Raw genomic sequence first — 23,117 nt, 5'->3', positions numbered from 1 at the left:
TTTTGTCACTGACTATGCAGTCAGTGGCTGGTTTGACTTGCCCACATAATCCCTTTACTGTTGGAATCAAGCTTGTTGGGTGTAAAACATCTGGAAGTGGAGTGAGTATTGCAGAAGGAATTATAAAGTGAGCTTTGAGTTTAGTTAGTGTTACCATCCTCTCACCTACTGCTTGCAGAAAGTTATTTTAACCTCACAACTTCATTAATCTTTTTAATGGTCCAGAGCTATGGAAAAATGAAGGAACAAGTCTATCCTTGCACTATTTTCTATGTGAGTCCTTTTTCTGTTTGTTCATTTAATGTCTGGCTGTTTCCTTTGCCTATTTTTTTTTCTTCCATTGGATTTGAAAGATGCGTTTTTAATAGAGGAAATTAGAAATTAATTTGTGAGGCTTTGGGCAAACAATGCTGTAACTGCTACAGCAGGGAAGCTTAGACCAAACTAGACTTTTGTTAAAACAGCCATACATCGTGCTAATGGAAAATGCCTGGTAAACATCATGTTCTCTACTGTTGTTTTCCACATTCCAGAGAGACAAGAGAGTTGATTCACACAGGGTTAAAGATGTTGCATTATTTTTGGTAGGGTTATTGTATGGTATTAGTTTAAATACATCACTAACATACCTCATTGGACACTGATGAGGGAAACTGGACATATATGAAGGACAATCCCAGCTCAGATTCATTTTCCAGTAGTTGGGTATTTCCAGTTCTTTAAGCTGGAGGAAAGGGGTGACTTTTGAACAGGAGCTCAGGAACCTCTTCCACATCCCAAGTCTTCTTGCTTGCTTTCTTCCTCAAGCTGTTGCTTCCCTCCCTAGCCAGTCAGACTAAGAAGGAAACGGTTTCTCTCCAGTCAGCAGTAGCATAAGCAATGGCCTGTTTCCGTGCCCCCCTGGCCCTGTCGTTACCCTGAACATTTCAGGCAGTCAGCAGAAGGGCACTCGAGTTCCCCAGGCAGTGGCACTGAGGCCGGCTGTGCAAATGGCACTTCATGTTCTTCTGGCTGTGCTGAGAAGTGTTTGCAGCAGCCTTGCCGTGCCTGCCTTGAGCTGACCTGGCCCTTCCCCCGTGCCTCCTCTGCCCGAGCCCTGCGCTGGGGTGAAGCTGGTGAGGGCTGTCCCGCTTTTACCACTGCTTTCCCGCTCCGGTTGTGAAGGGGAAGTAGCGGCTGGCGCCCTGGCAGCCGCTGGGCGATGATCACATCACCCCTTTTCCCCCTCTCACGCTGCCCCTGTCAGAGGGAGGCGGGCGGCGGCGCCCGCCCCTTCCTCACTTCCCGCCCTCTTCTCCCTCAGCTCGGGGGCGGCGGGCTCGGGGCGGCGCCGCCGGGCGCTGGAAGGCTGCGGCCGCCACAACCGGGTCCGTGCCGTGCCGAAGGGGCCGTGCCGTGCCGAGGCTCCTCCCTGCTCCCTCCTGAGGTGCCGGTCACAAGCGGTGGGGGCGGTCGCCCTGCTGCTGCCCCGTCCCGCCCCGTCCCGGTGGCGGAGCGCAGCCCAGCCCAGGTCGCCGCTGATGGAGGCTGGAGCCGGCGCCGAGACGGAGCCGCTGCTGCCCCCGCGGAGCTGGCTCCGGCGGGCTGAGGAGGGTGAGCGGGGGGCGAGGAACGGCCCAGAGGGGCTCGGCGGCGGGAGCGTGGCTGTGGAGTCCCCCGGGAGGGCTCCTCCTGTGGGGGGTGACCCTGTGAGGGCGCCCCGCGGTGCCCTCAGCCGCGCTGTGACTCAGCGCCGCTCGCCGGCACCGAGGGCTGGCGGGATGGGACAAGGGCCCGTCCGGGCAGCCAGCGCGGAGAATGACCTTTTAAAAAATAAATAATTCGGGAACTGCCCAAGTCATCGTTTCTTGGGAGTTTCCATGCGTTAGCGTGAAGAGAGGTTGCTCAGCTTCTGCCCTTTTGAAATCGTTGGGGTCAGCCCTGAACTTGTGGTGTCTGCTTCACAAACGTAGAGCTTCTGCTGTACCTCATATCCATAAACTAATGCTGTTCCTTTAAACAACTTTTATTTTTATCTCCCTGGCGTGGCAGGGCTTGAGAAAGATAAAATCTGCGTGCATGTGATAGCGCGAACCTTGCTCGTCTCCGTGTATGTTCCATTTCCCTCATGTTGCGGTTTAAGTCGCAACTGGTACAAAAGACTTGCTTGTGCTCATATAAACGGTGACATTTGGAAGGAGTCTGCAGAAAACTGATGCTGCTGAATCATGTGGAACATAATTGCCAGGGACCCAAATCAATGGTGCTTTTGGCATTGCTTGATGAGTAGCATGGAGAGCGCACGGGATCGAGGCGTTCTGCAGGGTCCCTTGCTGCGATTGCCGTCCCCACGATGGCACAAATTGCTCCTTCAGCCTAACCCTCTCTATGGGAAGGTGACACTAGTATGTATATTTTATGTCTGTAGCCCCCTAAGCTTTCTCTGAAGGAGACTCTTCTTCATAAGTTGGCTTTAACCGCCTGTCTTGTTGGGTTAACGGCCAGGTTAGTTATTCAGAGGTCATAAATCAAGCGAACACAAGTCATTGACCTTTATTCTTAACTTTGTGAATGTCTTCATATAGACTTAATAATGGATTTTGAAATGTTGCGTAGAAACTAATTTGCAATATTTTATTTCACTTCGTGTACTTTTACCTCTTTCTGTGTCTTGAACTCTGATCTATTAGCTGCGGTAATAATAACTCTTGGGACTTTTTTTTTTTTTTTTTTTTTTTTTGCTTTTTAAAGGACTTAATTCCGTTCTCTTCTGACAAATCTCTGTTGGCTTTGGAGAGAACAATATCGATCAAAACCTTAGTACATTTAACAAACAAAATAAGACTGTAGAATGCCAGTGTCTCATATTTCCAGCTTGGATCCCCACTTTATCAAAAAATAATATTGTTAAAGCTCCATTAAATAGAAATAGATTTTTGCTGTCTTATTTAGAGGTGATTTTCTTGAGACAAAGACTGATGAGGATGTGAAGTTATAAAATACAATGCAAGCGACTTACGATTTCTGTCTGTATAAAAATATAGCCTCATGATAGTTATTTATTTACTAATGTAATGTAGCTACTTAAGCTAAATGTAAGAGTGAACCTTTTTGCAGAATATGGAAAAGGGAATGATGTGTCTTGAAATTATTATTGCTATTAATTTAATGCCCAGTGCTGCAAAACGTGGCAGGAGTTGTCTTTGCCTATTTTCTCAGCGTGCGTGTGTGTTTATACAGCGCTGTTTATTGTGAGAACCGTGGCCGTGCAGCTTCTGGTCACTAAGGTTAACTGTTAACTAAGCAAGCTGCAGGTTTTATCCAAAATGCAGCAAGTAATTCTTATTTCTTTTTAATGTTGTAGCTACTGGATTGGATAATGACCTTTATATAAACCAAGCCGTAGTGTTTATAGAAGACGCAATCCAGGTAAATACAACTTGTTTGTTAGCTTTCCGTGCTGGGTATTTGTCACGCATTCTGCTAGCTTCCAAGTTGTTATTTTGTTGTTGTTCAGGCAACTTCCACATAACATTGTCTTGTTTTACAAAGCAAAATCAGAATATCAGATTCCTGTGGTATGCAAGTTTCAGTGAACATCTGCCTGGAAGAAACATGTTTTTGCACAGGGTAATTGTGTTGAGCTAGTGTCTTCTTTTCAAGTTTGTCAAACCAGATGCCGATTATGTTGATTTATGTGTGGGTGTGCTTTGTTTTTTAATAAAGCCCTTACTGCTAAGAGCAAGTATGTGGGCAAACCCTGTAATTTGCATCTAAATCTGGTTACAAAGCTTGAGAGTTGGCAAACTTTGAGGTTGGCTTTAAGCAAGAAGCTGGAACTCTTGCTTTAGCTGAGCTTACTGCCTTTGCAGGTCTCCATTTTTGTCTGTCTCTGTCTGTCACGGCATACTTCTGAATCCTCTTGCCTTCCTGTTATTAGTCATGGGCAGTGTGAATGCTCGAGGGCAGTTCTGGAGCTTTCTTTTGGTTGGTAGATTTCAGGGGTTCAGATATATTGAATGCATGCACACCCTTCTGGCACTTGCTACTTCTCAGAGGAGGCAGAGTAAGAGCAGCCCAATGGGGCTGTGGAATTTGAGGTCTCCTACTTTCAGAATTGATTTTTTTGCATCTTATGGCTTTTTGGAGGCACAAGACAAAAGAAGATCCATGAATGGAAGGAATGCCGGAGAGGTGAACCAAAAGTCTGGGCCTCTTTAACCATTAGAACAGTAGGCACTGAATTATTACAGATGCTGTTAAATGTGATGAGGATAATGCTTGCTTCAGATAACTGTCACGCTGATTGATTATCTGACCAAATGTGTGATCCTTAGAATAAAGAACACTTTAGTAGAACCTTTCCCATTGCATATATGTAGGCTCTAGCTAAGGTATAGTCATTAGTGAGTGTCATTTTAATAATAACTTGTACAATATTTTCTTTATTTTATTGTCAAACTGGATTTGTCTTGAGCCTTGTTGTTTAGAGCTTGTTTTATTTTTGTAAGTATATTTTTGTCGTTGAGACAGACCACGTGTATTATTTGAATTATCCTTTTTTTGCTTTCTCCCTACAGTATCGATCTATAAACCACCGTGTGGACTCTAAATCCCTGTGGCTTTATAGGCGGTATTATTCAAGAATTTGCCAATGGTGAGAATTTGTTATTCTTGTTGCTTTTTAGTTTAGGACTATAATTTTTGTGTTTGTGTGTTATTTTTATTAAATAATTAGGTAATTGTGCACTTATCCTTAAGAACTCAGGGTAGGAAGCAGGTGGGTGACTACATGTGAACATGGTAGAAGTGGAAAGCAACAAGGCATACAAAAGTCTTCTAAATGTCTAACTGTATTACATATTAATAAGACTGTTGTTGTTAGTTTCAAAATGACAACATCCTAAGCTTGTTTGGTTGTCAGCAGTAGTTATTGTAATGCAGACAACATCATGCTAATTAAGTGCTGTGTTACGGTGCAACCAATTTTTGTTAAATATGACTTCATAAAGCTTGATTTTCTTCTAAGAAAATTGTTGGACTGTAAATATTTTGTTATTCATTTTGCTCGTTTTTGTTCATCTCTGCCCAAACAGCATTTTGAGCTTGACCATTACTATAATCCTGGCTTTGGCTTTCATTGAAACGCCTTCTTCGCTTACTATCACATCAGATGTACGATACCGCCTTCCTGCCTGGGATCCTCCGTGTGGCCTAACAGAAAGTGTTGAGCTGCTTTGCTTCCTCGTGTTCATAATTGATGTGTCTGTGAAGGTGAGCATCGCTTTCATCTGGCACTGAATGAAATGCTATGTGTGCTGGGCAGCTCAGTAGTTGTAGTCAGTGTTGCTTTTATGTTTTGGGAGAAAGGCTGAAGAACTGTTACTCAAATTTTGGATTTCCGCAATGAGATTGCTTTGTGGTGTTGAAGTCCCTCTTTTAGGAGAAATTACTGCAGCTTTAGGGAAAACGTACAGCTTTTTTTTTTTTTTTTTAATAGAAAGTGTATGGCTACTTCCCTAAGAAATATAAACTCTTATTTGTGTGGAATAAGAAAAATTCATTTTGCTAGGAATACAATGGCTTTGGCTTGGTCGCTTGTTTTAAGCCATAAAAATTGGCATATATAATAACCAAACAGGACTGTTCTTTGGATCCTTCTTTCCTTCTTTCTGGAAGATCTTCTTGTGGTTACTAAATGGACTTTTTTCTTGCATGCAAAGGGTTCTTCCCACATGGTCTGCATTCACCTCTCACTTCTCTTGACTTTTTTTAATTATTATAGAGAAATTCTCTGATCAATGTGGATTTCAGGGAACTCTTTATGAGCACTAGTGTAGAACTATGAATACTTGAAAAACAATTGGTGCTAACTCTGTTAGGGTATTGGAATTTATTGTTAAAAGAAGATGTGTGTTTTTTTTTTTTTCTTCCCTTCAGAGTTACTTAGTTGGATGGGAAGAGTTTTGGAAAAACAGATGGCTGATGGCTTATATCCTGACATTAATTGTTTCCCTTACTGACTGGGTTGTATCGCTGAGTTTTTTCTGCACAGAGGTAAGAACTGCTTGCTGCTTTCTACAGAAACCATCAGCAACATAGCTGTGGGGAGAGGCAGGGGAGGAGAAGCTGCCGAGGGATACTCATCAGGGCATGTGTGATCTCCGGGAACTGTTGACCAGGGTGCGACCTAGTAACAAAGAGGTCATCCTAAAATGTTGAAAGAATGTATTATTTAAGCCTATAAACATCTAGCTAACTTTATGAAAAATATTTACATCCTTTTCATTTGTTCAAACAAATATAATATGGCTGAAATAAGTTAACTGTCTAGGCTAAAAATTGTGCGTATGTTGCGAATGTGTCTTAAGAAGTGATTCTAAAATCTTGGTAGTGGACTAGTAGCTTGAACAGCAGGTTACAATACAAAGGGGTAGATTTTTGCTGTCATGTAGTGCTGAGAAGCCTGATACTAAAATGCAGGATGCTGAAATACCTGACATAGCAGGCAAGTCACAGAAATAATTTGAAGGCTGGAAAGTGTCTTGAATACACAGATCAAATAGATTACTTGCTTTAGGTTATGTTAAGGAAAATCAGGGCAATCACCTATGTGAGTTTTGTCAGAGGCAGGAAAAGATGTGTAATAAGCAGAACATGTAATTAAAAAAAAAAAAAAAGGAAAAAAAAAAAACTACTGAAAATTGAAATCATTTGTTTAAAAAATGTGTATCTATTTCTATTGAAAATAGCTTGCTATTGATACCCCTTTTTGAAGTGGACCTCGGCAGAAAATAGGAAAATGCTATCTCTCAACCTTCCTGTTATGTAAAGTTAAATTGTTTATAATTAATGGACTGGTGAGGCTACTGAAATTTCAGTGTGTATTTTTAAAGCAGTCTATCATTCTTTCAACTTGAGACTTATAAAGTCTCCTTTGTGCCTTTTCTAACATCAGCGGGACAGATTCAGCTTCTGAGCGCAGCCTTTTTATGTTACACTGTTGATTTTTGTTGATGTATATCATTTTTTTGACAAGCCTACATTAAAAATATTTGTGGTACTAGTCTTATGAGAACTCAGTATCTGATCCATTGTTTTGTTTTTGCAGACTGTGAGAGTAAGAAGAATTCTTCGTCCTTTCTTTCTCCTTCAGAATTCTTCAATGATGAAGAAAACATTAAAAAGTATTAACAGCACATTGCCTGAAATGGCAAGGTAGGTAATAGCATAGAAAACATCCTTGCACAGCAAGCATGTCATTACTGTTGGTATTCTGGGGTGTGACATCTGAGCAGCTTTCTTCAGGCCCTACCAAAGTGGTTGGTGAGACCGGGTAGTGACAGATGGAAAGTTGTGGTAACTTTTTGGCCCCTTTAGTCTGTAAAATTTCTCTAGAATGCATGTGATGTGACTCTGTGTGTGACATACAAGGTCTGATTGAGTGGAGTTTTTTAATTATGTGTATGTTGTGTACAGCCCTTTTGCAAGAGTTACGGGTACTTGCCTCCCAGTCATGAGTGCCCCACAACAAGCTACTTTTTATACTTTTTTTTAGAGTTCTTTACTTTAGGTTTTTAATTTCTAAATGGTTTTGGCAAAATGTATGTTAGATCTTATCATTACAAATGCTGAACTGGAAATGCCATTGGTGAAATGGCAACCAGGCAGCATGATGCTTCTTGAGAGCTCTTCCTGTTTGCATAGGTTTTGTTACATACAGCTTACAGATCTTGCTGTCCTTGCCTGTTACTTCTCAGCTGGGGTGTCCTGGAGAGGCTATGCAAGGCCTTATATTCTCTGATCAAAAAGATATGGTTCTAACTTTAGGAACAAAAAGAGATATTAAAATCTTACTGACCTCACAACTGTTCAAGCTAACGCTGTTGTGTCCTGAAGAAGTGTGATTCTTCTGAATCAAAGCTTAGATGATCTGTTATCTCCATGTAGTTTCTTAAAAATATCCTTTTTTTACATAGCATTTTTTACATTTTTAGCAAGAGATGTTAATAATAAAAATATTAACGCCTATGATGTGTTCTTTCCAATAGCGTTGTTCTACTACTAGCTGTTCATCTGTCTCTCTTTACCATGTTTGCCATGCTGCTGTTTGCTCGAACAAAGGTAACCGATTATATTTGTGCATTGATAGATCTCTGCTTTTTTTCTTACTCATGTTGATGCTTGTCTAGTTTTCTAATCAAACTGGTGAAACTTGTTTCCCCAGGAAAGGTCATTTTACCTCGTCAGACTCACTGGGTTGAGTTTAAAGTCTCTTTAGAGAGATAAAAGGTCTTAATAGTACCCTTGTGTAGTTCTGCTTATGTAAGTGTGCATTAGAAGGCTCTTAGGATAGTGTTAAAATCTCATCATCTTTAGTGAAGATTTTATTTCTCCAGACTTCTCTTTGCTACTTAAGTGATAACACACTTTACAACTCCACAACTGCAACTTTGCAATTTGGCATATAATTTTATTAGTCTAGCCCTGCTGCTCAGAGCAAGGTTAGATGGTTCCATACTAAAATGTGGTTGACATCTTTATTTTTTTATGGTCTCACATATTATTGGTATTGATGCTGTTACCACAGGTGAGAAGTTTCAAGTCTGTTTATACAAGCAGCTTCTTGCTACAATTCTCCAATTTGGTCCTTTGAGTTACTTCTTCTGCTTTTGTTTAAAGTGCCTATGCTGTTTTGTGTCCAAAGCTCTTAAACTTGGTGCTTTTTTGTTTGTATGATCACTCACTTCTTCTTTTATTTTCTTTTTCTTTTTTTTTTTTTTTTTCCTTTCTCTATCTAGCTTTTTGCTAAGTTTACTTTCTTCCATGTTTTCATACCTTATCTACAGTACTGGTATCCCTGGCATTGCCTTGGTAGGTTTCTGCCTGTATTTCTCTGATGCTTTGGCTTCTGATCTTTGCTTCTTCCTGTCTTTTTTTTTCTTCCTGCTTCCCAAAAGCAGATTTGAAATTTTGTGGTTAAAATCACTTTTGTGTTCCAGTGCTCTTGGTATGTTCTTTCTGCTAATCTTCCTGTATCTTAATGTATCATACTCAGGTTTCATGTTCTTTATTTTTTAGGGCCTTCCATACATGTATTTGTATGATCACTAAGACTTGTGCACTTCTGTCAGTAATCTTAGTCCTTTCCTTAGTCAGTCTTGCACCTTCATTCCTGCTGCAATTTGCACTTTGCCTGCCTCTAGTCTTCCTTATGGTCAGGAAATTCCTTAAATTCTTGTTATAGAATATCTGGAATTACAAGCAGAGCTCTGTTTTTCCCTTTTTTTAGTTGCATTCCGTATGTTTGTATTATCTTTCAATGTCACACCTAATTTTGATTATAAGCTTTCCCAGCAGATGGTAATGTATTTAATATACATGTATCAGTGTTATTTTATGCATTTAGGTGAAAAATAACAACTTAGGGATCTGTTTTTTCTTTTTTGATTTTCTAGCTTGATACCCGTACAAACTAATTGTATCTAACAAGGCAAAATACTCAAAGGATGTTCTAGAAGAACATTCAGTTATGAAATTAATGCCTCTAGATTTCTGCGTTGTTTTGCATATTTCTTCTAGAGGTACAGTTTGCCAGTCTTCTCAGCAGATTTTATGTCTGTTTACTCTGTACTACAGGATTCACGTTTGTATTGTTTGTACTCTGCATATTTTTTTAGCTGTCAGTATTTGTTGGGAAAAAAATATGTGTATTATCCATGTTCTGCCTCCCAGTGTGTTTTTGATGAAAATCCCTGATGCTATCAGGGCTTCAGCAGATCAGCTGATGTTTTCCACTGAGCCACAAAATATTTCTGAAGACTGTAGTCACCAGAGTAATTGCAAATATTTCTTTGGGTGCTGTAGCACTGATCTTTTTTTTTTTTTTCCCCAAGATGTTTAAGCTCTGTGTGATGTTTTCATTGATACCATACATAGCATTTTGAATCTTCTCCTAATCTTTTTTCAAGATAGATCAGTTATGTTTTCTGTATGCCTAATAACTCCTGTAATGTGTGCTAATTCTGGTCACTGTGTATTGTTTTATGTTGTGTGCTGCTAGTTGTGTACATTTTATTTCCTGTAAAATAAGATAGGGTGAGGGCTGTCCTTGCACTTGTACTTTAAGTATGTCTTCACATACTTTATTGAAGAGGAACCTAAAACTGTGTTCTGTGCAGACCTTGAGCTTACAGTAATCAAACACAATCTGCCATGAACGTAAAGGAATGACTGGAGGAAGGGGAAAACTTACTTTCCAATTAGTGCTAGTAACTTTGTGCAAACAACTAATTTGGAGAATGTTAAAAGTTTTCCATTCAGAATTCAAAGGGAAGGTGAGAGAGACATTTCATATTTAGTGAGTATGCTAGGAGCTGCAGGTGCTTAAACATAGCTCGAGCTAGACAAGAATCTTCTGTAACACAAGTTAAGGCAGTTCTTCATAATTGAGGAGGCCCTGGAGTCACCTGGGTGTTGCTGTCCGTTTTGTTTCTATCCTTTGGTATAGACAGGGTTTGTTTTAATATTGTATCCTCAAATTGTGTTACACTTCTGGACACATCCTGGAGCCTAAAATCAGGAGTCATTAGTTCTCTGTCTATGCTGGGGTACAGCGTTGTGTAGCTGGAATAAAAAGCAAGCAGTTTCTAATCCATGCACAATTTTTATGTGAACTGAGATTGAATATGGGATTAGTCTGTGTGATTTTTTTTTTTTTTTTTTTGGGGGGGGGAGGGTTGGAGGTTAAGGGGTGTCATGTTTAGGGGGTCCTTTTAGCTCCAATACCCCCCAGTGTTTCAGGTTAAAATACAATGCTTTTTCTATCAGTCAAGGGTGGCTTTAGATTCCTGTACTGCCTTCTTGTGACACTGTTGTCCTTCCTGCATCTGAGATGTTAGATGTGACCTCTGTATTGAGCCTCCTGTGTCTGTTTTAGATTGATGTTCTTCCTTATGTATTTTATTTACTGTTAATAAGTGAAGTGATTGGACTGTATTCCTACACGTTGTCCTAGTTTTTATGCTTGCCTTATGTTTTTTTTCACATGGTAGATTTGACTGTGTGCATAATAAATTGATTAGTGAGAGAATACCTGTATATTTTTATTTTCTTGGTAAGACAGTCCTAGTGATTCTTCATGTTTCTCTGGTAACAATGAGCATCTCTTTGACTAGGATGGCCAGCAGGATAAGGAATGGGTGGGGTATTTTCGGAATTTGCCCGATTCACTGACATCGCTGCTGGTCTTGCTAACTACAGCAAATAATCCTGATGGTAAGCAGTCTGTTTTGGAAATAATTCTTGTCTATATTTTTAGTGAATCATTGCATATCTTCAGGCTACTGTAACCGTTCTTTCAGCAGATAGTTCTTAGTACACCCAGAGGAAGGTTCTGTAAGATTTTCTGTGTTTTAAGTAGCAGGATTTTTGAAGGTTCTGTAAGATTTTTTGTGCTTTAAGTAGCAGGATTTTTGTATTTTCCGTGGTGTAATTCATATGTATCTATATGCAGCTCTAAAGTCGAGCAATATAAGAGCTTTTACCGTTTACCAAAAAATTGAGCCATCTCTGTTTTATTGCTCTTAAGCATAAAATGCATTTTTTTTTTGTTAAATCTGATACAGTAATGATTCCAGCGTATTCTAAGAACCGAGCTTATTCAATCTTCTTCATACTCTTCACTGTATTAGGTAAGTTGTTCCATGTCTTTGTTAATTTAAATGCACTGAAACATTGACACTTGTGCATACCAGCTAAAAGGTGTTTTATTTTACTGTAAGTTTTATCACAAAGTTCTTTTTTTTTTTTTATCTTTTTTGCCTTTCTTCCAATTACAATGTATTGTCTTGCAAAATAAATTTCAGGGAAGGCACTTATGGTTTGTTTTTTTAGGAACATATATAGGAGAACAAATACGTGACTTCATATTCAATGTTAAACTTTATTTTTAGAAAATGAATGGAAGAAAATATTCTTTTGAATTCAGGCCTATGATTTATTATGTATGTTTAAACTTGTTCTCAGTGCTTATATGATATGCACTGAAATTTCTTCATTCTTAAGAGGGAAAATTCTGTTAAGCTTGTGAATCTTACATTTATTAACGTGTTTGAAAAATAATAGCTACTTCTGGTTTATGGAGTATGCTTGAAATGTATCTTTTTGGTGGCTATCCAAGGTTTTTTGTTGTTATTTTAGGGGAGACAAACATTTATATACTGTGTTGTACTTTGTAAAATGTGGAAATGCTTAGGTTTAAATAGTCAGAGACCTAAAATCAGAGAAACACAATGCATCTTGAGAAGCACAAATATATTCCAATAATTCTCATTGATTTTTATTTTTTTTTGTCTTCGATAGGTAACTTATTTCTGATGAACTTGCTTACAGCCATAATATATAACCAGTTTCGAGGATACCTTCTGGTGAGTAAAACATTCCCCACTTCTGTGTTCGATTACAACCTTAGCACTGTGAAATCCTGAGCATTTATAGTTTTAACTGTGTATTAAGTCAGTATGCCAATCCGGGCTGTAGATGCATTTTTAACATACTAAAGGCTCTGTATATGCACAGGTTTTTACCTGTATGCGCTGTTGTAGCTTGATCATTCTCTGAGTAAATCACCTATTAAAATACATCTGTGTGTGCTGTAGGTGTGCAGCTTTGACTATCACAGGAAGAAAAACCAACACTTAGAAAACTGAACGAGGACAATTAACAAGTAACTTAAACTTGTTCTCTATGTAGAAAACCTGCAGTACTATTTAATAGCTATTGTTGCAATTCCTATCATTTAATTTCTCTAAGTAGGACAGGCTGAGAAGCCTTCAATAAAAACAAATCGCTGATTAAAACATGTCCTATTTTTACTTTATCCTTACTGCAAGTAGATGTGAGGTTAGAATGACTGGGACAGTCTCTTGCTTCTTGGAGGTGGATTCGAGTGTGGTGACTGACTTGTATCAGAAGCAGCTGCTGGTAGGCTATGTGTAGATACCTGGCCTTTTGAATTAAGGTGTCAGAGGCAACTGGATGTGCACCTAATCCGTTCCTTGTATGTCTGTACAAACCTTAATTTTACTGGGGTATCTGCTGTAAGTTGAAATGGTTTTCAAAGCACTGAATTACTGTAAGACCTGGATTCTTTGGAGATGTTCACGCAGTAGAAGATAAGGAACTGCTAGTCTTTGTTGCTTAATCTTCCTTCCTTTCTTTTTGTGTTATGAGCTAAAAAGAAGTTGCTTTCTGGTGTAGTAGTTATTCCTGTTGGTACTCAGCTTACACTCCATGTGATGCCAGAGTCATCAGCGCAGTACCTCAGTGTGCTTCTGGAAGGTGGCTCATCATACACAGTGCTTCCCTTTTTGTTTAATAGGAATCTGATGTGTGGTGTAATGGCCTTTTTTTGACCCATGTATCTACATCAGAGAAGTAAAAGGTGACAAAGTAAATGTAGTTGTGCAAGGAACATGACATTTGTGGTGGTGATTAAACTCAATGCTAAAAGTTTATTTTTTTCTTCTGTATTACCAAGCTGTGTAGTTTGCTTTGCTGCATTATGAGCACCAGTTTAGTCTCCAGCTGGCAGTGTAGTCTGGATTTCCATAGCAGGAAAGGGTGTAAGCTCTTTTGTTTTCTGTATGAGATAGAGTAGCTATACAGTCTGGGAGGAATTGTAATGAGCTAAGGCAAGAGTATTTTAGAAAGCAGGGACAACATAAATCAGATTAAAGTTGATCTCTGCTACTTCCAATAAAATGTTCTTCCTCCAAGAGGATGAATTCTGTGAATTTCCTAGTGCTGTTTGAGAAAGATGTAGCTGACTGGAGAGGTGGGTAAGGAAGAGGCTTCATGGGTGCAGCTGGAGATCTCCAGAACTGAGTTTGTCACCAGCAATGAATATAAAACATGCAAGGTGCACCACAGTTCTTAGCAGTTAATACACATAGTAGATTAATACAATTAACACAGTGCTAGGCTAACTATTAATATGCTTATCACATTGATAGCATGTGACTGAATTTTTGGTCAGGCAATCATCAGTCAAATAGGGAGCTCTCAGGCTGTGCTCCTCAACAGGCTAAGTCTAGATCTTGCTGAGGTACCATCTTCTGTTTATGTTTATTTTTATTTTTTATTTTTATTTTTTTCCTTTGGCTTTACAATTTTCAAGGTAATTTTTTTTTATCTCAAGTCTTTGGTTACTATTAGTACTTCAGGAGTTTTGCTACCTCCATTTTTGTAGTTGTTGTTTTGGTTTTTACTTTCCTGCTGCATATTTCATATAACTTCACAGCCCAACAGCAATATTTTTGGTAAACCTGACTCAAGGTAGTGGCTGTGCTACACAAAAGCACTGGTCTGACAGCTAAACTGCTAGGCTGTAGCTTAAGGGTAGAATGAACAGCAGTTCCCTGTTACGTGCAGAGCACCTTGTCTTTTCTCATGCTTGCTGTTTCCTGTCGGTTTGGTGTGTGTGTGTGTGGGGGAAACCACCAAACCACCTTGGCTTTGTGTTTGCTTCCCCTGTATGTCATTTGCATACAGACCTATAGTACTTTCCTTCCCTTAGAGGTGCGAAGAGTGGAGCTGAGGGCTTGAGGGAAAAGTGAAATAGTAGTTGCTCTAGGTAAAGGTCCAGAGAGAAGGTGAAGTTTGTTGCGTAGAAAGTCATAAACAATATTACGCAGAAGGAATGGCCTCCACCCCACTGTGGGAGAGGCATATTTATATGTAATGTGTGCAAATATTTTTTTTTTCTTTTTTCCTACTCTACGTGTTTCTTCTCTTTTTTTTCTCCATTTTCTTCTTGCCCATGGGAGACCATGTCATAATCTGACTCCCCAGAAACCAGTTAATAGAGATTTTGAGGGTGATTGCTATGAAAAATTGAAGCACAAAGAAATGTGGATCTGACTTCCTTCTCTTTGGTAGGCTGTCCAACAGTGGCATGAATTTCTGTGAATACTTGAGCTCTACAGTTGCCATTGTCTCCAGAATAAGCAAGTGCCTGTGCAGGCAAGAATTAAAAATAAACCATGACCTGGATGTTTACTTGAACTCTAGAGATTTGTCTGCTTGGTTCCTTCCTTCTCTTTCACAGAGGTCTTGTAAGGAGTGAGAGCTAGGTCTCTTCTGGTCTCTAATCACAATTTGGGTGGGGATGTGTATGTGTGCCAGAGGATCGGTGTATTATCTGACCACAGGATGTAGAACTGTTGGGGGTGCTGGGTATTCCTGCTGGTCCCCGAGACCTTCTGGTAGGCATGGGCTTTGCTGATTTCAGCCTTTGACTCTTAGCAGTATTCCCTTTAAACTGTGGGAGTGCCTGTCTGGTTGCACCTGGTGTCTGAACAACTAAATAGAGTGGCTAATGATGGGGACTTTGTCAGGAGGAGAAAGAAAACAGCTTTTTGACTTCTTGGAAGCAATTTTATTTGAACAGATACAGACTTTTCTGAATCTTGCCTTGGGTTTTGTCTAAGGACTAGGCAAATAGTTTACAGGTCACATTTATATTATCTAATTGGTTTTCCTTTAAACCAGTGTAAGTAAATTGTCTCCTTTTGTGGTGTGTTTACTGTACAGAAATCAGTTCAGTCCTCCCTCTTCAGGAGACGGCTAGGAATCCGGGCTGCATTTGAAGTGCTTTCTTCCCTGAAAGAGGCTCCTGCTAATGCAGAACAGTAAGTGGAGGATTTTGAAACTGTAGTTCACCTTGCAGAAAAAAGCAGGTTTCTGTTCCTCTTGTTTAGTGTATTTACTGAGGATCCCTTTTTGAAGAAAATGACACTTTTGCTTATCTTTTTATTTTATTATTGATTCAAGTGAGTATTTATAACCTGTTGTCTGGGACTTTTTATGGGGTCTGTTTCCTTTTTATTTCTGTGTTTCCAAAATTAAAAAAAAATGAAACAACCATCTGCCGTCAAGATAGCTATCTGTTTCAGGGCCCATCCTCTAAGCACATCCTGTCTTCTTTTAAATAGGTCATACGTCAGTGTTGGGGCCTTGCTTCAAGTGCTGCAGAAAGTTGAAATGGATTCTCGCTGCAAGCAAGCAATCATGAGGGTAGGAGTTTTAAAACTTTGGTGGCTAGGAAATGTCTGATGGGACAGCTGTGGAAACTGGAGTGCTTTTAATCTCAGAACTGGTCTAGGAGCAGTAGCTTTCAGGTCAGCTGCTTGTATGCTGCTTTCTTTAAGATAACAAGCAGAAGCACAGCTCACTGTCTGTTTGTGTGTTGGTCTTTGCGTAGAGACAGTTTTTGTTGCAATGATTTCACCTCAGTATTGCTGCTACTGTGGTTACTGTGAAGAGGAGGGCATCCACCCATAGGTGGTGTAGGGTAATGAAGACTTTCTTTGTTTTACAAAGCCAACTTTTGTTTTACAAAGCCATAATTGTCAGAGGACAGAGAAATTGTCTCTGACAGGAGATAGAAGTTGCAGGAGTAACAGTATGTATGAGCGTGTTACCCAAAAGTAATGTTCCTTTTAAGAACAAAATTGCAGCAGGCTTTGGAAGTACATAAGGTATGAACTTCTGCCAAGAGAAAGTGATAGTTAAGAGCTGATGGTAATAACGTGCCAGCAGCTGGTTGGCTCCAGTCTGAAGGTTGGAAGTGTACATGAATGAGGAAGTGTACGTGTGTGCTTCCCATTGTTGTCTGGGATAGGGGTTGCGTAAACAGAGTAGCCTGCAAATAAACACCATGCTCTCTAATTATGCCAAGCTGTCAGTTGCATTATTTAAGTACGCAAATCCAAGTTTTAGTTCTGGTTAGTGGTACGTGTACTGAGGTTGCAGTTAGCATTTAGCATGCTAAGGAAGGGTCTTCTTCATTTTACAATTTGTAAAATAATACCATTTTTACATGTCGTCATTTCTGCAAAACAGTGATAACTAACATACCTTTGTTCTTGGGATCTCTACAGAATAGCAGTACTAGGTGAGACCAAAAATCCAAGTATGTCATTAGAGCATGCTCCTTCTTAAGAAGCTTGTAATCCCATAGAGGGAAAACAGAAAGGGTGAAACAAATCCCACAGTCATTTGGCATGTTAGCATTAAAACAAAGGATATCGAAGCTTGCTCTAATACCTTGTGGTACTGGCTGTGTTACAGCTGTATTCCTAGGCTTTTGAGATACTCTGAGGGTGCTCGCGTGTTCTGAAGATGGATCTAATGCAGGTGTTGATCTGATTTTCTCTTTCATGTGAAGTCACTCAAAACATGGTCTGGTGACCAGCTGTCTGCCACCCAGTTCCAGAAGCTCTTTGAAGAACTAGACAAAGATGCCATTAAGCAAGTATGTACCTTACAATTATTTATCAAGTGACAAAAGTGGTCATGGTTTTGAACAAAAATAAGTGATAGTATTATGCTAGGTGTAGAATTAAATACATTTTACAGTTCCTTGAACACAGGGAATGATCAGGTGTCACTGATTTTAAGTTGATTATAGATTGCTCTTACAGTCACAAATGGCATTGCTTTGGGGAGCTTTTGCAGCATTAGCTTGGGATTGCCAGGTAGTGTTAAATAGATGAAATCCTGGTTGTTTTCACAGCATTTTTAACCTTCTTGGGCAGACAAAATAGGTGAGGGCTGTATTTATGTTTATTTTGTTTAGTAGGAAGGCTAATTATGACGGAATGAGGAAGCTTCCAGCACAGACTTTCTGAAAAAAGTGCTCTTGAGAAACATGTATGTCTGTAGTAAATCCTTTTTTGATGAAATGCAAGGGATTTGCCATCTCATGACAGCCCTATATTAAAACAATGCATATCCACCATATGTTAGTGTTCGCAGAGTAACAAATACATTCAAAGACTTTTCTGCAGACTGTAAAAAAAGGATGAAATATGGACTTCAGCTGAAGTCCCTCTTCAGGTGAAGATGGGCAGAAAGAAATCTTCTCCCCTTGGGGGACAGGAAGATGGTGTGTGTGGAGAGATGAACTTTGTAAGGGTTAAGAAATGTTCTTTTCTATGTTTACATGGAACTAAGACTTTTGAATTTCTTAAGGGAGAGACAAATATTGGGAGAGGTGGAAGAAATGTATACATTAGCACCCTGGTGGTTAGTTTACCTCCTTAGGACACTGAAGAGGTTGGATTACCTTCCTTCTTTGCCATTGTCTTGTATTGTACTATAATCACCAACCCATCTGTAATTCAGAAACAATCTCTTGCTGATAATAGCTAGAGTTTGAAAGCACCTTCCTATTTAAATGTAGTTAAAATTACAACGTGCCTTGTGAAGTTTTGCTTTGAAAAAGTCTGTTAAATCTGATATTTTTTTTCCTGCATCATTATTAAAATGCTTATATTTTGCATATCAGCAAATCCTTTTGTGTTTGTCTTTTCAGCATCCTCCCAGTCCAGAGTACCAATCCCATTTTATGCAGAAAGTGCAGTTTGCCTTTGGCCACCCTTACTTTGGCTACCTGGGGAATATTGTAGCCCTTGCAAACATTGTTTCTATCTGTGTAAGTAAGACTTTTATTTATTTTTTTCCTGCTGAAAAATTCAGTTCGGTTTTTGTTCTTTTAGTCTCTGTTGTGATAACTACTTTCTGTGGTAGGTATCTGTGTTTTGCATGCTTAGTCATGTAGAGTCTTAGAGAATACTCTTGGTTAAGCCTTATATTCTGGCCTGCAGTTAAGGAATATATTCTGAGCTGCTTGAAAAGATCTGTGTAAAGTATAAAGGAATGTCCTGTTCTCATGCGAAAAAATCTGCTTTGTGTAAAGCAGTGGATTCATAAAAGATTCCTTGTTTTTTAAGGTGGTTTTGGTGCTGGATGCAGATAAGCAGCCTTCCGAAAGAGATGACTTCTTCTTGGGGGTAAGATGTGACAGTATTCCTATGTTTTTTGCATTTTGCTGATGCGTTTAATTCTAATCATTTTTATTATTTGGGGGTGGTGGTGAAGGCTATCAACTGCTTCTTCATCCTATACTATCTGCTGGAAATGTTGCTGAAAATCTTGGCGATGGGCTTGAAAAGATACTTATCGTACCCAAGCAATAGGTTTGATGGACTTCTGACTGCAATTTTGCTGGTAAGATATTTTTTTGTTGTTGGTTGATTGTTTTGTGTTTTCAACTTCTGTATTCCTGGATTTGGTGTCTAGGATGATGAGGAGGTGCAAGAGCTAGTAGAATTGTTCTTTATTCAGCACTGTTTAATGTGCTGAGTTAAACAGCTTGAGCCAGTATTGTGGTTTTCATTGGCATGAAGGTTTTGGTATTGAATGGTACTCTTCGCATCCCTTATTTGGAGGTAGGTTTCTTGAAATTGATGGAAAAGTTAAGATTTCTTGTTAACTATCCTTTTTAATGTTACGTGGAAACATTCAGTTCTTAGAGTTATCACATGAGGAACTCTGTTACATAGCTAAACCTAACTTTTCAATTAAAAAGTGGCAGAAGGTTATTATTACTGCTTGGTAAAGGCCTGAAACCCATATGGCAGATGAGGTCAAATTCACTGTTAGAGTAATTCATTCAATAGCCTTGTATGTATCACCATTGGATTACTTTGGGGGAATTTCTAGTCAAAAACATGTCAATTTCAGAGCTTAAAACTAGGTCAAATTAGTATCTTAAAGCTCTCAAAAATGTTTCCTGTCAAGAAATGTAAGTAATTTTTAAAACTTAGAATTACAAAGTTAAACAGTTTTGACTTTTATTCCCTCCTCCTATCTAAAGGTTTTGGAGATTGCAACTTTTGCAGAGTATGGATTTCCTCATCCTGGTTGGTATGTAATCGCCTCAAACTGTTGCAATTTCTTGGAAGTTCAGGGTGGGTCAGGGGAATACACACACACATTTATACACGTTATGCTATAATTGTCCATAAGTTTCCAAACCTAGTAGAAGTTTTTGCTATTATAATCGCCAAAGGCTAGGCAAAATGGATAAGTGAAAGAAAATTATTTAATCTTTTCATAAATCTTGAGAGTTCTACTTCTGTGTTTTGAGAGAAGGTTGTGTTTGTGTTACTTGTAATCTGATCTGAAATAACATCTTAGACCTATGCTTCTGAAAGGTGCAGGAAGAGGAATTTGATACAACATACACAACCAGCTACTGACCTCATGTGTTTCAATATCAGACTGTCCATAAGCCCAATTATGAACTGCTAAACAACTAGCAAGTCCCCTTTTTACCCTGTAGATTAAAGACTGAGCTTTATTTCATTCTGTAAAATTTAGTTGGAAAAATCCCATAGATCTTTAAACTCTTTATCTGTACTAGAAATAAAGTAGTACGTAAAAGTATCTTGGTTTTCCTAAGTTCAAACAGTTCTTGGATTATGATCTTAACCTTTTTTCATCATCAAAGCCACAAAAGTAACAGTTTCTACTTTTAAAATGCATTAACTGCAGACACACCAGAAGAGGAAAGCAAAGGACTTTTGGAGGACTTTGTGAATCTTACTTTTAGGGGGGGACTTAAAACACATTTTGATACTTTCTCTTCATACTAGCTCACTCTTTTAGGACTGCTGACTCTCCCTAATTTTTCAGGATATTTGTTATGTTGTAAGTTAACTTTTTTCATTACACTAGGTCTCTATAAAGAGACCAGGTGAAGTAACAACTAACAGTGAGTTTATTGTGGAACACTGTTTTTTCCCATCACTCAAAAGCATTGCCATAGGGATGTTAATTGCTAACAATTTAATGTCATTGACTCCCATTGTCCTCGTTGTTGATAAGTGCTTCCTTGTATCTACTGTGAGCTGCCCTTGTTTCAGCATAGGCTTGTTATCCCTTGCCCTCTTACTGTGTACCATTGAACAGCCTTGCTTCTGTCTTCTTGGGGACCTCTCTGTACATAATAGAAGGATGTCACTAGAGTGCCCTGAAGCAGTCTTTTCTCAGGCTGAGTAAGCCTAGTTCCTGAAGCTATAGTGGCAGGGCAGGTACACCAGCTCCTGGCCATATATTGTTGGCCCTCTGCTGGTCTATCTGTGGTTTATCTCTTTCTTGTACTGGTGATCCCTGAAGTGGTTGCAGTGCTCTAGTCGGTCATAGGATGTAAAAAGTGTTTATATGAGGAAATAATATTCCTCTTTTTTTTCCAAAACAAATTTTAATATGGCACAGTTATTAAGTAGAAGCTGTGGGGAATTTGCAGTTATCTGCAGCTTGGTAGCTTTAACTGTCTTTCTGTCGTGAGTTGTTTCTTCTGATTTATTATTTTCTTCCATCTTCCCTAGGAGACCTGAGTTCATGGGCCTGTTATCACTGTGGGATATGGTTCGATTGGTGAACATGCTAATTGTGTTCAGGTTCCTGCGGATCATTCCTAATATGAAGGTGTTTGCTTACTCCTCCACACTTCTGATATCTTTGTTAGTCAAATTATACATTTTACTAAAGCCTGTTGTAATACTGTGTACTAGCTTGCAGTTCTTTCCCACCTGAGTAGGCACAGCACCTTACAAACTCTCGTTAGGTTATTTTCTCCATTGAAATGCCAGGGAAGTTCTGTTGATGTCATTGCCGTTGAAGTTAGGATTCTAAAGTGGGTAGAGAAACATATCCATAAATACTTGCTTAACTTATGAAGGGCTTCAGTCTGAACTAGTGACTGGATGTGAAATCCTTGAAGAACTTTGCACTCAGGAGGTGATGGGCTTGCTCTCACCAGCTACTGCCAGACAATTTAGTTCTGTAAATGTTTTGGAATTAATCTCTTTGTCACTTTCTAGTTATGCGTATTGATACCAGAGTTCCCGTACTAGAATCTGAAATCAGTTTGAGTTGTCTGACTGTTTGTTATAATCTCACGCTTAGACTTGCTTGAAGACTAAGTCCAAATTCACATCAGGAGTAGGACTTGTATCTTAATAAATATCTACCTGGTGTAATTTCTGTGGAAAGCGTAAAATAGACATGCTTCCTGTTCAATCCATACCAATCACCCTGAAGTTGTAGGGGTGCTTATGATCATTATTTTCCCTGTTCTGATCTTTATATATAGCCTGTTAGGTCACGGGAGCTTAATTGTACCTAGAAGTTAGCATGATGGCTGCATATGAAAAAGAGAACAGCACTGTTTGTTCATTTTAAGTATCTCATGCAGCTACCACTTTATAAAAGACTATCCTCATTTAGACATATCTCTCTTTCTTGATCAGTATTTATTTGTCCTTTTAGTAAAGATAATTTGATACAGATTTGAAGTGTGGTGAATGTAATGCGTTTCAAATTCCGCTTTGTTTTAGTTCATGGCTTTGGTTGTTACTACATTGCTGGATCTGGTAAAAAACTTGAGAGCCTTTGCAGGAATCCTTGTGGTAAGTCATAAAGCAAGACTGATGAACACATACCACTTATTATACCACTGTCTGTAAGAAAGGAAATGACAAAGTAAACCAGGGTCTTTGGATGACAGTTTCCATGAACTGTAGTATTTCACCATCATCAACTAATTCTCTAGAGCATGTCTTGCAAAGCCGTAACAAACTACTGTTTTGTTACGGCCAGCATGCAGTGACCTCAATTACCAGTTTCCTCCAGGAGTGCCTTTAAAAGGTTATTGAAACTTCTCTAAAGTACTTGTCTCAGGCTGGAAATTCTACTTTCAAGGAAAAACTCATCTGTTTCTAAAGTGGCCTCTCTTTCCTTACCTTGGCTTGCTTATGTTAAATACCAAAACAACTTTATAATTGTTCTCAGTTGAGAAAGTCTTAAGATGGCTGGCATGTTTGGACACGAGGTTTTGTGTAAGTCCCTGCCATCGTGTTCAAAGTGTGTTGGATGTGTACAACATACACTCTGTAAACGGATGATTCAAGGATGCATCACAGTGTGTGATGCTGATTACATAAACTCTACATTTCCTAACTCCTGAGTTTCTGGATTGGCAACTGTGTCTTCCTGACAGAGCAAATGAGTGTGTTTCTTTATTTTATGTTGTTCTTATTTTTTAAAATACCTTAATTTGAAATAATGGTTAAAGAGCAAGGTTTTGCTGTGTATTAGGTGTTGTCCAAGAAGTTGTTCTAGTATATCAAAACAAAAACTGATTTAGCATGCAATTTATCCAGAATATCTGGTTTTTGTCCTTACTAATCTCTGCATTCATCTGTAGGGGAGGGACCTTAAATTGT

General features: G+C 39.1%; 1 protein-coding gene across 1 annotated transcript in view; it reads left to right on the top strand.

Moving 5' to 3' along the window:
- The first annotated feature begins 1,408 nt into the window (after positions 1-1,408).
- Positions 1,409-23,117, top strand: part of TPCN2 (two pore segment channel 2) — a 30,603-nt gene continuing 8,894 nt past the window's right edge. The window contains exons 1-19 of the mRNA XM_035328465.1: positions 1,409-1,593; positions 3,344-3,408; positions 4,560-4,636; positions 5,076-5,253; positions 5,920-6,036; positions 7,091-7,197; positions 8,031-8,103; positions 11,157-11,256; positions 11,607-11,672; positions 12,343-12,407; positions 15,574-15,671; positions 15,975-16,056; positions 17,210-17,296; positions 18,359-18,478; positions 18,777-18,836; positions 18,925-19,053; positions 19,703-19,752; positions 21,219-21,318; positions 22,230-22,301. Of these exons, the coding sequence (XP_035184356.1) occupies positions 1,521-1,593; positions 3,344-3,408; positions 4,560-4,636; positions 5,076-5,253; positions 5,920-6,036; positions 7,091-7,197; positions 8,031-8,103; positions 11,157-11,256; positions 11,607-11,672; positions 12,343-12,407; positions 15,574-15,671; positions 15,975-16,056; positions 17,210-17,296; positions 18,359-18,478; positions 18,777-18,836; positions 18,925-19,053; positions 19,703-19,752; positions 21,219-21,318; positions 22,230-22,301 (1,719 nt within the window). The 5' untranslated portion in view covers positions 1,409-1,520. The remainder of the gene's footprint in view (positions 1,594-3,343; positions 3,409-4,559; positions 4,637-5,075; positions 5,254-5,919; positions 6,037-7,090; positions 7,198-8,030; positions 8,104-11,156; positions 11,257-11,606; positions 11,673-12,342; positions 12,408-15,573; positions 15,672-15,974; positions 16,057-17,209; positions 17,297-18,358; positions 18,479-18,776; positions 18,837-18,924; positions 19,054-19,702; positions 19,753-21,218; positions 21,319-22,229; positions 22,302-23,117) is intronic.

Source organism: Oxyura jamaicensis, chromosome 5 (genome assembly GCF_011077185.1).
Source record: "Oxyura jamaicensis isolate SHBP4307 breed ruddy duck chromosome 5, BPBGC_Ojam_1.0, whole genome shotgun sequence".
NCBI lineage: Eukaryota > Metazoa > Chordata > Aves > Anseriformes > Anatidae > Oxyura > Oxyura jamaicensis.
The sequence above is the reverse complement of the archived record's forward strand: the minus strand, read 5'-3'. Positions and strand labels throughout refer to the sequence as shown.